Raw genomic sequence first — 14,962 nt, forward strand, 5'->3', positions numbered from 1 at the left:
GAGTAATAACTTCTTAAACCTCTTTGTTGCATGTTTTGGGGGAGAATAAAGCCTGTTTAAACAGCATATGGTTAGAAAAACAAGGTTGCTGCTTTAACAGAAAAAAAAAACAACTGTTGAAGATATTCATTTTGCCTTTTATTTCACGTCAATTTAATTTTTGTAACAATATTGATGTTGTGCAAGTACCTTTGCAAGGTGCTGTGCATGGACGCAAAAAAATAAATGTATGTAAAACTGCATCTTATGTGTAGCTCTAATATCTGTTGACAGCCCTTAAAAATAGATTGAATCCAAATAACTAGTCGTCTCAGAAATATTACTTCATGCTTAAAAAATAATCTCATTATCATCTTTGTCCTGAAAGATAATATGAAGCGTGTATCTGGTTGAAAAATAATTTTTTTTAAAGATTGATTTCAGTTGAAACTACAAATTAAACATGACAAAGCCAACACACTGATCATTTATTCCACCAAAGAAAAAGTAGCTGATCCAGCTGAATATCCTCAGAAGTGCAGTTGTTTTTCCACAAGGTTCTCTTGGTAACTTTGTAAAGGAAAAGGAAAATCATGTAACTGATGGTGAATTACATGACAGAAGCACAACTTTTATTCCAGCAACATAAATAGTCTGTATATGATGATGACGGTGTCTTCCAGAGTATTATCCACGTGTCGAGAGGATGAAAACATTTCCATTGTTGATACACTTTGTGGCAAATCACACTTGATTTGAAATTGAACAATAAGATGCAGGGTGGACGTCTCACAGCAATTTGAACAGTTTGTGCAGCAGCATCACACAGAAAGGACTCAAGAGTGTGTAGCTGCTGCAGACCTCCACACTCAGCCGGCTAAGAATCGGAAGCCACCTCCACCGTGAGCCGGACGTGACGTAAAGCTATTCCTTTCTTCACTTCTGATTGGCTCTTCCACCCCCAGCTCCTGACGTCACCTCTGTGCTCCATTCATCAGCTGGACTTCACGGTAGGTTACTAACGTTCTTTTCTCGTGAATGTATCGATAGAATTATTAATCCCCGACACCTCCAGTGTTCAGACTTTCTTGACCAGTTAGACAGATGACTCTCTCTGTCGTGAATTAGATTAGATCAAAGCACTTTTTATTTTAGAACGCTGATAACGTCGGCTAGTTGAACTAGCCCCTGGATAACTAGTTTCCTGCTTATGGTCGACTTTTCTTACAAAAGCGCAAAAAATGCATTAAACAGAAATGAAATATCCCAAATATAGTCTGAGGCCTCATATCAAGTTAAGTTAGTGCAGGGAATTTGTATCGAAATATGACCGTATTTACAGTTAATCTCAGCAGCATGCGTTAGCTCAACAGTGTTTTCTCATTGAGGAACATAGAAACTCCAGAGATCAGAGGTGCTGTGGAAATGTTTGACGTTATAAATTGTCATGGTATTGGAATTAGAAGTTTTGTTAGTGTTTTGCATTAGACCCTGAATGCAAGTCAGAGTTTTGAGTTCTTTTATTTGGGCATACACTGAAAAGAGATGGCATGGCTTGGGTGATATAGCGTGAGTTTATCATAACATCAATCTTAATATACATTTCTGTGTACGTTTTAAATGTGGATATGAGAGTTTTGTGTACATTACATTGGCTTATCTGGAACTTTGCTTATTTGTTTTCTTGCTTTGTATGAAATCATACAATCAAAAATAACTTTTAAGCTAAAATGTGTTCACTGATGCACCTTTATACTTTTTTTCTTCCTGCAGATGCATGTTTCAATATTTCTAAAAACTTCTTTGCCACAAGTGAGCTGCTGCACAACATGCTGCAAGCAGTACCACTGCCCTATTTGCCCTAAGCTGAAGTCATTTCCACTACCGAAGTTTGATCAACACATGGCTGTACATGTAAAAAATGCAGTTGATTTTCAAGGTAAGACTTTCGTGCATGTGGAGGACAGCGCATAATGTAAACGCATGTCTGATACCATTGGGCATCCACATTGGTCCTGTTAGTGATGTATCTCATTTTTCCTCCTTCCATTTTTTTCACTTCACGTGTTGTTAGAGGGGGCATCAGAAGCAGAAATTAAAGGGTGTTTTTTGTTTCTATGTTTCAGGAAGTTTTTGGGAGCATGTTGTTCTGATGTGTGAGGCGTAACTGTTTTTTGCCACCACACTGACCCAGTGTTGGAATATTACACCATAGACATGACATGCTCAGAATCACATTCAGTGAATATATTTCTCAAATAAAACTTTCTCAGGTTAAACAATAGGACTTATCAATGATGTAATTGTGGTCTTTCGAAGAAAAAAAATGCTGCTGTTGTTTTTTGAGGAACCTAAACCTGATTAAGTAATATCATAACGCTGAGTCTCGCAGGGTTTATCTGTATCTAAATCTTTTTTTCTTCATTTTTTTGTAGATATGTTTATTTGCCGCTGCAACCTACCGTGCAGAGACCCGGGTCATTTCCATTGCCCCCTGTGTGACAGAACGGTGATTCGCAGAATGGATATGGAATCCCATCTTAAGCTGTGCTCCGCCCAGTGCCTCCCTGCATCGAATGAACAGATCCCTTCTCCTCACCAACCATCGGTTGTTTCCCCTACTTCTTCTTCAAAAGATGCGCCTGTTCCAGTTGTTGCCTCTCCTTCCACAGCAGCCTCACCGGTTTCTCCCCCTCCTTCTCCAAAAGCTGCTCTTGCATCAATTGCCTCCTCTTTTTCATTGACTTCTTCTCCTCCTCAAGACACATCCACACAAGTCACCCCGGAGCCACAGCATTCCAAAACACCAAAAGCGCAGTACAAGCAGGTGAAATGTCCTGTCTGTAGCCTGACATTGTACCAGAAGAATTTCCAGAAACATATGAAAAGGAAACACACCGAAGGAAAGGAGATAACAGCTCAGGATCACCTGAAGAGTGTCTGTGTAGACGCAACCAATGGCATATCTGCAGTGAAGAGAAATAAGCATGGCTCCTCTGTGCCAATTCATGTTCAGAGTAAAACGTGGGGGCACGTTCATAAAGTGCAGTGTGAGCTGGAGGAGTGCAGGCAATATCATTTATTGGCAGTACGAAGTGGACTTGCGTCCAAGCACTGTGAGCACATCCGCTCACTGCAGTACTGCACAGACACTGCGCAGGAGGAGTGCCTTAAAGAGGAGACCTTAACGGCTATGGTGCAGCAAAATATTTTAGAGGAGGCAAAAAAAGTAGCCTGTCTAAAACGACAAAGTCAGGCTCAAGCTTCCCATGTGCCCCTCTGTGTCCAGGTCAACCTGCAGGACACCCAGGGACGATTTAGTTTTCTATTCATGAACCAAGGCTGCACCATTACAGTCGCATCGGCAGATTAATGGTCACATACAATCAAAGAGAAAACACATGGTGCTGTCCTTGTGCCAAACCGAGTGTGTCATGTGTCCACAAAAGTATTTGCAAATGGCACTTGTTTCAACAGGATCCAAACATCTTTAAAACAGTGACAGCTTTACCATCCACGCCCAAAAAAGCCCCAAGCTCTGAGTATCCTCCATCAGATGAACGTTTAAAGCAGCTGGTGCAGTATCTGTATTTTAACAAACGACTCCCACAAAACATCCCAGATGACCTCACCAAGCCAAGAGAAGGAAAAGACTTTTTGACGGAGCTCCATCCAGCAGAAAAACTATGTGCTGTCTGTCCCGGGTCAGTACAGCTTGGCAAGTCCTCCAAAATCACCCAGAACGCAAAAATTGTAACAATGAATGGAATAATTAAGAGTAAGTAATTGGTTTGTCGCACCGTTGATAGAGATGATGTTCAAACGTTAGTTTTAATTAATTCCTTTTTTTTCCACTGCAGATGTCTCAACGTATTTCAAGCAGTGTCCAAGTTGCAGTTCAGTGTATCGATACCAGGAGTGGACGGATGGCCTCCATAATTTCAATGATCACGTGGTGTTAAGCCTCGAGCTGTGCTTGTTTTTGAGGCACAGCCTGCAGGTAATAAATGCAGTGGAAAATTTTGTCAACTGTTTCGACTATATTGTTGTTAAATGACACTCAAGTACAAGTTATAATTGTTTTTTAATTTGATTGTTTTAGAACAGAGTCTCAGTGTCAAAAGTCATCAACTCACTGGAAAGCTTGAGGAATGAGAAGTTCCACAAGAGACACCATCCAGCATGCTTATTTCCACTTCGAGGCACTCGCTGGCCATGATTACGCCATCTCTTCTGTTTGTTTGTGGCGACCACCCTTCGATAGCTGTGATGGATCTCCACAAGAAATGATTTCAATTTACCAGGTTAGCTTTGCATTTCATATTGATTAAAGGTTTTTCTTTTTTAATGTACAATCTCACTCCCTTCAGAAAGAAAAAAAAAATCTCAAATGTCCTGTTTAATTGCAGTGAGTGACATGAATGAAGCTCCAGAGGACGACTGTGGTGAGGTGGATGAAGAACAATTCTGGGACTCAGTTCAGCAGGAGAGATTGCGCGAGGATTTTTTCAAAGTATTAAATTTTTTTAATATTGTCAATCTAGATTTGTCTCTCTATATAGCAGAATATCAAATATCAGAGTGTCAATGTCATCATTTCTGTGTATCTTTTTTTTTTTTGCCTAGTGACCTGCCGCATTAGCCATGGCAAGCTGTTTTCCCCTACACAGACTCATCAAAAGCTCTCCTTCGGGGTGACGTTCAACCAGTTTTTGATTGAAAAAGAGGAAGCTTGGAGCCAGCTCTGAGGTTTGTCATATACATGTGCATTTTCTGTACATACATCTATATATTTGTATAAATTACCTACATTCATCAATCTTTGTGGATGTATCTGGTTTACTTGTGCATCAAATTTTGGGAAATTTGTTCAGTTGCTCTGAAACACAAATGGCAAAAAAAAAAAAAAAAAATACGACCAATTGAACTTGATTTTGATCCTGAATGATTGAACAAGATATTTTATGGAACAGGAACAACAGCATCAAGAGCCCCTTCGTGTATTTGTACTCTTAATACTCATGCTTTATTTCCACAGGTGAACGCACATCACAGGATTATGGAGGACTGCAAAAAAGCTGCAAAGTGGCTTTGAGAGAATGATCACCCATTTGCTGCAAAGGTGGATTTGGCAGAAGCTCTGCAGATGGGGGGGGAGAAGCTGACAGATTGCCACAAGGACTATGAGCATGGGCGAGTCTTCATATGAAACCATAGAACTTGAGGACAAAGAATTGATTCTGGAGCCATTTAGGTTTGTGTTTCACGCTGTGGAAGATATTTGGAAGTTCCTTGAAGAAATTGTTTATCAGGGATACTGTGCTTATTGTGAGTGTAAAATAAATAAAGTCATGGGGTTTTGTTTTGGGTTTCTTTTAGGTCACTGAATCTTTACTATCTGTGTCATTAGTGCTAGTCGTACATAACTTTTTCTTGACAAATAACATTGTAAACTCAGGTGGTTATGCAAAGACATTCAACCTTTCATACAGCATCTTTTCATTAAGAAGTACTGGTAGAAAACAGTTTAGCGTCTCACAGTTTCCGTTTCTGGCATGCAAGATCTCGGCGAACAGGCATAACTCCGCACAACACCGTAACACTCTCCTGTGTCCTTTTTCTCCGTTGAAATTTGTCGTTATCCGCAGCTTTCACCTCCATGTTTCCGAGATATAATGAGGGTGCCCAGTCTGGATGAGTTTCATTCATTTCATGAACAGGTCCCCCTGAAAAACACACACACCCATTATTACTTAAAAAAAAAAGAGGTCAGTTATAATGTACTCTCAAAGTCAATCTCCTATGAATGAGGACAATTATGATATAACTCAAAATTAATCGATAAGTAGGAAGTGGAGGAAGAAGAGAAAGAGTCTACTAACACTGCCACACCCTAGCAATATAACAGAACTTACCAGTCTGAAAATGCCAGGAACACACCGTGTGTGTGTGTGTGTGTGTGTGTGTGTGTGGTGTGTGTGTGTGTGTGTGTGTGTGTGTGTGTGTGTGTGTGTGTGTGTGTGTGTGTGTGTGTTCTTGTATTTCTATCCTTGTCGGGGCCAAATGTCCCCAAGGATAGCAAAACGTGGAACGACGTGCCTTGTGGGGACCTTTTTCTGGTCCTAAGTAGGAGAAACAGTGTTTTCTTGACCATGTTGTTGTTACTGAAAAAAGTAAAAGTGCAAAAACATTTCTTTAGGGTTAGGCTTTGTTGTGGTGTGGGTTAGGGTTAGGGTAAGGGTCAGGGTTAGGGGCTAGATATGAATGGGAGTCAATGGACGGTCCCCACAAGGATAGAAATACAAGACTGTGTGTGTGTGTGTGTGTGTGTGTGTGTGTGTGTGTGTGTGTGTGTGTTTGTGAAAACTAGAGCTGGGTAACGATTAGATTTTTTAATCACACCCCAATCCTGGAGTTAATCGCGATTAAAATGGCTCATTTGAAGTCTGCGGATTCCATTCAAAATGTGTGTGTGTAACATAAATAATTTTACAATTAATCAAATATGATGTATAATAGCTTAAAATGACAAATCTTTACCAAGATTGCCCCAACACACACACACACACACACACATACACACCCCCCCCCCCACCACCACCACCACCACCACCACCAATAACAGAGCAGATGAAAAATAGAAGTTTCTTATGAGCACTCACTTCCTCAAACTTCCTCAAAATTCAGTCACGCCGAATTTTGCCTCATACTTACCTTTATTAAGCCAGATTGTGTGTGGAAGGGAAATGTATTTTATTTTGCGTGTTTTCAGCGCCTGAAAAACGCCCAACTGGCCGAAACGCTGCACCGACAAAACACGCGATTGAAGTTTCACTTTCATTTTCTTCATATTTGCGCTCCTTATTTCAGTTTGTGCTTCATACCAGCATTTTCCTCGTGATTTTTCTGATAATTCGGCTGAATTCAATATGGCAAATAATGAGGAATGGAACGTGTTTCACCGCTAAAAGCGCGTGTATGTGTGTTTTTTACGCTCAACTGGAGGGCGGTGTGACTTGGTTTGGGCACAGGACAGATTAGATTAACGGCGACATTTTTTTTTCTCGCGCGATAAAACGGCCCAGCTACTGAAAACCCAGACTGGAATGATCACTGAATCTATTTTATTAAATATTCCATGTTGATTGACTTGGTACACAAACAACATTTGAAGCAAAAACTTTTGAAAAAGAAACAAATAGCAGAGTTAATAAAGCAACATTTCACTTTTTGACAGATTTCATATCTTCAAAAGAAACCTGTGTGTGTGTGTGTGTGTGTGTGTGTGTGTGTGTGTGTGTGTGTGTGTGTGTGTGTGTGTGTGTGTGTGTGTGTGTGCGTGTGTGTGTGTTGTCACTACAGTTTAGTTGATTATAGGAAGTTCCTGGCACTTCAAATTTAGAAATCAATGTTCTTAAAAGCTGAGTGTAAATTGTTGACTGTTGTCAACTGAAGTCATTTCCAGCTAAAAGAATCAAACGCCCTGCGACTTGGTGACAGATGAAGATCCAAAAACCCAAAACAATCAGTTCACTTTTCAGGAAAATCCACAAATCTTTACTCTGAAGGATCAAATGTCAATAAAGAATTATAAAAAATGAAAGATTGATCAATCCAAACATGTGAAGGCTCCTAATTTCCACTTCAAATCCCCCAAGGTGTGAAAAGCTGCAGCTTCCTGTGGTCAATGAAGAAGAAAATCCTGTTTGAGAAGCTTGAAAAGTGAGTCCAAAAAAGTGAGGTGACTGATGGCTGCAGCTGTCATGTTTTTCTTCACTAACTCAGCTCCTTTCTGCCTCTCCACACTCGTCCTACATCCTTTTATCCTCGTAGAAAGTCTCTGAGAAGACGGCCGACCAGCTGTTGGTTTCAAATCTTCTTCCTGTCAGAAATCTCATTAACGTCTCAACTCAGAAAATGTGGAGGCTCCTATAGAAAACCACACAAGGAGACCTGATGGAGTCCTTTACTCAGGTTTCAACAACACTGCAGAGGATCCAGAACCAGAAAGATAAACTCCAGCGTGTATCGGTTGAGTGAAGGTGGTCTGGACTCTGTGGAGGAGAGTCATGGTTTCAGAGACACTGTAGAAAGACAGAATACCTGCTCTGTGATCCAGGTACACTCCGACTCTGGAAGACCGAGGACCTGAGACGGGAGTACTGATGTCGTTGTGCCAAAAATTAAAACTGTTAGAGTAACATTCTAAAGCCCAAGATTTGTCATTAAATCCAAATCCACATTCCTTCCCTCCCCCTGCTCTGCTGATGTTCTTGTATGCAACTGCTATATCAACTCCTCCTCTCCTCTCCACCTCCCAGTAACTACGTCCAGTCAGGCTCTCTCTGTTCAGGACCTGAGGATATTCAGTGAATCTGTCTGGATGATCAGAATAAGGCTGAACTTCCTTTGTTAAAGTTACTCTTCTGTTTCCATCAGATAATTTAAGCTTTCTGTGTGCAGAGTTTGGATCCAGTGTGATCTGCTGTGAATACTGTAAGAAGTCTGCTCTGCTCTCTGGCTGTGGTTGTAGCAGTAGCAGTGGCAGTTGCAGCTCCTCTTCAGTCTCTCTCAGAATGTCCTGTAGTTTGTCTCTGCTCTCTGACACAGCTGCTGCCACATCCTCAAAGTATCTGAGAGGAGCAGTCTGGATGCTGGAGGAGTGTGTGGGCTCACTGAGTGCTGACACTGAGGTGTAGCTGTGGAGAAACTGGGTGTGGTCCTCTGTGTGTGCCAGCTGCTCCAGCTGGATGTCTTTCCTCTTCAGCTCAGCGATCTCCTGCTCCAGCTTCTCCTCAAGCTCTTTGAGTCCACTCACTGCAGTTTGCTGCTGGGATCTGAGCTGCCGCTTCACCTCAAGGGTTCTTTTCTGGATAAGACGGATCATCTGGGTGAATCTCTCCTCGCTGTGCTCCACTGCTTCATCAGTGGAGACATTGATGGCCTCCATCTGCTGCTGAAGCAGCTTCACATCTTTCTCTCGCTCCTGGATTCTCTGCTGGATGTTTTGTCGACTCCCCTCTAGCTCCTTCTGCTTCTGGCTCCTTTCTGTTGCAGCTGGGACTGTTTCATGGCCTCTGTGTTGGTCCATGGTGCAGAGGTAACAGATACACTGCTGATCAGTGCGACAGAAAATCTTCTTCACCTCATCATGCAGAGAGCAGATCTTCTCCTGGAGCTTCTTGGAGGGCTCCACCAGCTGGTGTTTCTTCACTGGAAGTACTTCATTGTGACGTTGGAGGTGGTCCTCACAGTAAGAGGCCACACAGACCAAACACGACTTTACGGCTTTCAGCTTCCTCCCAGAGCAAACATCACAGGCCACATCTTCAGGTCCAGCACAGCAGAGATCAGCTGCAGCAGCTTGGAGTCCAGTCTTCTTCTGAGCCATTTTCTCCTCTAAACAACAGTCGATGTTTCAAGAGTTTCTCTTCCTGCTCATCAGGTTTGAAGCCCAACCCTCCTCTGGTTTCCTATTCCTGTGAACGCTGGCCAGCCCTGGTTCTGCTGGTGAGCTGCTGCCCCCTGTAGCTCAGAGACGTCAATGATCCCTCAGCTGTGAGATCTGTGAAAGAGGAAGAGGCAGTGACTTGGTGTGGAAGTCACTAGGGAGAGGACGTCACAGGTTGATTTCATTCAGGAAATCCAGCATCATCACTTCACCTTCCAGCTGTCGTTCAGCTCGAATGTCAAGCTTCAACTTCTGCTTTTCAACCCACTCACTCTTTCTTTGGTGTGTCTCCAACTAATAATCCCATATGTGGACTTCCTGTTTGAATCCACAGAGATGTGAAAACTCAGTTGTTAGCTAATGCTAGCCACTGTGGACACAAAGGAAGTAGTAAGTTAGTAAAGTAGCTGCTGTGTTTCTTGTAATGACCCCTCAGTGTGTGCGGTCCTCATCATGGTCCCTCAGCTGTTTGATTGGAGTGTTAGCATTAGTTTTCAACTCACACCAGTAGAAATCCTGAGCAGACGTTCAGCCTCTCTTTCCTGTCTGCTTCACTTCTGGAGAAGTCACTAATTTATCTGCTATCCATCTGTCACCATGAGTCAAAATGTGGCTCCACCCACTCCTGATCTGAAGGGAGGGGTGGAGGAAATGTAGACAGAGAGAGTTCAGGGTGTGAACACACACTCTGTGTTGAACTGACAAGTTGATTAGAGTTCAGTGAAGAGTGGATCAATTCATGAACATTCACACTAACTTCCACATGCCTCACTGGCTTCCTTTTTCCTCCAACACTGACTCTGAAACACACATCAGTCCATATCAATCAATCCTGCTCAATCCATTAATCTCCACTGGGTTTCTCCCTCTACTTCCAGGCCTTCAGTGATATTCTCAGATAATATTTAAAGGTATAATACATGAGCTCTCCTGCTTCTCCCAGGAAACGCGGAAGCGTGGGAGCGCGACCTCCTCTTCTCCGGGCGTGCATGGCTCTGTTTACAGTTTCTGCGATCGGCCTCACTCATACGTAAGCTTGATTTCCGAAACAGTTCCAGTTTCATTATGTCAGACTCGCCATCGGTAAGTACTAGCTCAGAAGCTCACTGGCTACTTAAACACTCTGAATGCGCATGCGTAAAAGGGAGAAGCTTATTGGGCGCAAGCACGTAGAACCGACTTACGAAACCAGCTCGTCAGAATGATTGACAAACAGACCCACCAGTTATTTAGGTGATCCACCAGGAAGTCAAAGCAAATTGAAAATCCTGTATTACACCTTTAAAGGTGCATTAAGGTGGCGGTATGCACCTAAGTTGTTGGTCGCCACCCGCAATTATTCCAAAGAAGAAGAAGAAGACCTGAAGAGAATTTAAAACTTACGCCAGAAATTCCACAGGGCAAGCTCAACTTTCAGCCCTGGCTTCGATGGTGACTGAGAAGGATCTGCTGATTGAACTGAAACGCACGGATAATATATATGATAGAGTAAATGAACTCTTTTTGAGGAAGGAAATGAGGATGGATTTTATTTACAAATAATCGGGATTTTGGTGAGTATAATGTTCCTCTTTTCCTAAATAATATTGCTGTTTTATTAAGTTGATGCTTATTGTATATGCACAAATGTAGTAGGAGACTTGTGCACTTCAGCAAAGGCATTTATTGTGGCTGCACAAGTATCTATCTGCTGTGCAACAACCCTTTATATGCATATCTGTTTAATAAAATATTTTTTGTAGACATAAAATAGTTATTGAGAGGTGGATTGGTTCAGGCGAATCTGTTCTGAAGGCCTTAGTGTGAAATGCACGGTCCGCCACTGCAATGGACTCTATGCACAACTTCACCACTTCCTGAACTTCAGGAGGCTCCTTGTTTCCTATCTTTCATGATAGGACGAGTTGATTAATGCAGGTGTGTCTGACCTCTGTACAACTTCAGACACACCTGTATTAATCAGCTCATGATTGTAATGAATATGTCAGGGCACATTGTACACATCATTAAAAATGTGTAACATATTTATGGTGGAAAATAAGTATTTTTAAGGTTGTAAAACTCCTTAATGCACCTTTAACTTTGTGTGAGAGAAGACTTTGACCTGCAGTCAAATCTTCATTTATTGACCACCTCAGATCACCTGGTTGACACTAACGCATGAGATTCTGATCTGTTGTTTTAAAAGACATCAATTTGATTTCACTGAAAGAGAATTTGGTTATTAAGACTTTCTGGGAATTTGGAGATGAAATCTCTATCTATTGATGATAACTAATAATACAATGTTGATGCTTTAAAACGTTTGGTGACAATGTCTTTAGTTTATGATAGCTGTCACAAGCAGTATCTTGTGAGGGTGTATGCTTTTCGGTGTGTTTGTGTTGGGGGGGGGGGGGTTGTCTCTCAGCAGACTGGAGTCATTTTATATTTTTAATTGAACCTTTATTTATACAGATGGGTCCCACTGAGACACAGGGTCTCATTTTCAAGAGGGACCTGTCTGTAGCAGCAAACACAAATTACAAACCAACAATGGAAAAATCCCTGAAAACATAAACAATTGACATAAAACATAAAACATTAGAATGGTTCAGGTCTTAAGAGCAGGAGAGAGGTAGTTCAGATGATGTAAAACTGCTATAGATTCTTTCTCCATCTGTTGTAGCAATAATTTCAAGTCTCCAAGAGGAGTCCAGGTGGACAGCTTCAGTTCCTGCTGCAGTGTGTTCCAGGTGGAAGGACAGAGAGGGAAAAGGCCTTTTGGTCCAGTTCGGTCCGGACTGAGGGTATGGCAGTGGTGGGCCGTCAGGGCCTGCAAAGCCTTCTCTGCTGGCCTAAAAAGTATCTGAATTACAGACTGATGTAAATTATATTTTGTCCATAAATAATTAATAAATGATTCAAAACGGTATGTTCCAGTTCCTTTCATAGTTTTCCCGTGGTTGCGCTGCTTCCAGACATGTTTTTTTTCATATTAAATCATTTAGTCAATCAGATTTCAGGCATCATCTGTTGCTAGGATAAAAAGAAATCTGCTCGAGGCCTTCGTTATCCGTTCTGATAGCCCAGTAAAGTAAAGTGAAGCGTCAAACAGACAGTTGCTTCCACCAATCAGAATTCGAGTTGGCGACTCAGCGCCTTCTAGCTAGCGTACACCAACAACAGCATATCCAGGCCTTCTTATTTACATTCACCAAGAGATACAGTAGGGGGCGGTATGCACCTAATGTAATGATATCAGCAAATGTGTATTTGCCCAGCAGTGATGTTTAATGTGAATGCTGTTATACCTCCGGACAGCAGGGGGCGTTCGGGGGACTGTGAGTAGATACACCGGAGTGTCATGACATGTTGGACGTGATCCTGTCTGTAAATATGCCGTAACGAGTTCTTCAGATAAAGTATCTTTCTCTTCAAACAACGGCCTGGTTATTGAGAACCCCAAGAAGAAACAACACATGGTGTCAGAAGAGGGATGTTGAAGAGAGGTACCGGATGCAAATATGAACAAGGAGGACGAGCTACCGAGGCAAGCTAATGTTAGCCACCGAGCTAGCGATACGGATCCATCAGTTCAAGAGTAAATGCTGTGTTGCTATCCCGCCGTGAGAGAAAGAGGACGAGCGACGACAACATGGACGGCTTACACCCACCTCCCGCCCTTCAGCTTACTGGGAATGTGGCTGAAAATTGGAGGAGATTCAAGCAACGCTTTGCTTTGTACTTATCGGCGATTGGACTTGATGAGGCAAGTGACAAAAAGCAAGCAGCAGTGTTTTTGCACGTTGTAGGTGAGGACGCACTAGAAGTTTATAATAACTTCACATTTGCTGATGGAGACAGCATGAAGCTAAACAAGATAATGGAGAATTTTGAAGCTTACTGCATACCTAAGAGAAATGTGACATTTGAGAGGCACAGATTCTTCACGTGTGTACAGAAGACAGGAGAGACAATTGATCAATATGTGACAGAGCTACGGAACAGAAGTAAGACGTGTGAATTTGGAGGACTGACAGACTCTTTAATAAAAGACAGACTTGTGTGCGGGATCCCTGATAATGGTCTAAGAGAGAGGCTATTGAGAGAGGAAAATCTTGATCTGGAAAAAGCATTGAAACTGTGCAGAGCGGCTGAGACTGTAAAAGTGCAAGCAAAGGAACTATTCAGTGACAGCTGCAAGGTTGATGTTGTGAACAAGAACACGCACAGAGTCAAAAAGAGTGCTGCCTCTGAGACTAAACACCAATCAAAGTCACCAGTTAACAGAAACAGTAAAGAAAAGACTTGTGGTCGTTGTGGCACGCAGCATCCTCCTAAAAAATGTCCAGCATATGGTAAAACATGCAACAACTGTAACAAAAATAACCATTATGCCCGGTGCTGCAGAAATAATGCCCCAACACAAAGCAAAGTCCATACAGTGGATGAAGATGACACTGAGGAATTCTATGTCGATGCGGTGACAGACAACAATGTGGGAAAAAGGATTGGATGATGACACTCAAAGTGAATGACACGCACATGGAGGTTAAACTGGATACTGGTGCCCAAGCCAATGTTATATCAGAGACAGAATTCAAGAGAATCAGACCCAGACCCAAAATACATCCAACTAAAGTGAAAGTAAGTGGATACTCAGGAGCAGAAATACCTGTGAAAGGAAAATGCATGGTTAAAGTGACACACAAGGACAAAGAACACACACTAGCGTTCCTTGTGGTGCCAAAGAACGTGCAGCCCATACTAGGTTTACACGCCTGTGAGAGACTGAACCTAGTCAAGAGAGTGCTTGTTGTAGAAACTGATGATGTCTTGGACTATGATGAGTTGATGAAAGAATACAGTGATCTGTTCCAGGGTCTTGGCTGCCTTTCAGGAGAACACACAATCAGAGTGGACAGCAGTGTGCCACCAGTCATTCACCCATGCCGCAAAGTACCATTCGCTCTTCAAAAGCCACTGAAAGATGAGCTGGACCGGATGGAGAAGCTGGAGGTGATTGAAAAAATCGATGAACCAACGGAGTGGGTGAGTTCTCTTGTCATTGTTGAGAAAAAGAATGGAAAACCAAGGGTATGTATGGATCCTAGAGATTTGAATAGAGCCATACAGAGAGAACATTTCAAACTCCCCACGAGAGAAGAAATAATGTCACAGTTTGCAAATGCGAAGTACTTCAGCAAACTAGATGCGTCGTCAGGATTTTGGCAGTTAAAGCTGGACGATGCAAGTTCAAAACTATGCACATTCAACAGTCCATTTGGCAGATACAGATTCCGGCGGCTGCCATTCGGTATTGCTTCAGCACCCGAGGTGTATCACAAGACAATACACATGATCTATGAGCACCTGGAAGGAGTGGACACATCAATGGATGACATCATTGTGTGGGGAAGCACAAAAACAGAACATGACATGAGACTGAGAAATGTTCTTGAGGCAACCAGGAAAGCAAACCTGAAGCTAAACAAAGAGAAATGCCATCTTGGAGTGAAAGAACTGACATTTGTTGGAGACATCGTGAGC

General features: G+C 42.3%; 2 protein-coding genes across 2 annotated transcripts; one reads left to right on the plus strand and one right to left on the minus strand.

The window, feature by feature from the left end:
• Positions 1–952: 952 nt before the first annotated feature.
• LOC115409346 (uncharacterized) lies at positions 953–4,136 on the plus strand. The gene is made up of 5 exons (XM_030120489.1): positions 953–989; positions 1,753–1,918; positions 2,415–3,757; positions 3,840–3,979; positions 4,082–4,136. Exons 2-3 carry the CDS (start codon positions 1,753–1,755, stop codon positions 3,350–3,352), a joined length of 1,104 nt encoding a protein of 367 aa, XP_029976349.1. The 5' UTR covers positions 953–989; the 3' UTR covers positions 3,353–3,757; positions 3,840–3,979; positions 4,082–4,136.
• Positions 4,137–7,193: 3,057 nt separating this feature from the next.
• LOC115409347 (tripartite motif-containing protein 16-like) lies at positions 7,194–9,307 on the minus strand. The gene has a single exon (XM_030120490.1). It carries the CDS (start codon positions 9,068–9,070, stop codon positions 7,946–7,948), a length of 1,125 nt encoding a protein of 374 aa, XP_029976350.1. The 5' UTR covers positions 9,071–9,307; the 3' UTR covers positions 7,194–7,945.
• Positions 9,308–14,962: the final 5,655 nt, after the last annotated feature.

The sequence above is a fragment of the Salarias fasciatus genome, chromosome 22, assembly GCF_902148845.1.
Source record: "Salarias fasciatus chromosome 22, fSalaFa1.1, whole genome shotgun sequence".
Classification (NCBI taxonomy): domain Eukaryota; kingdom Metazoa; phylum Chordata; class Actinopteri; order Blenniiformes; family Blenniidae; genus Salarias; species Salarias fasciatus.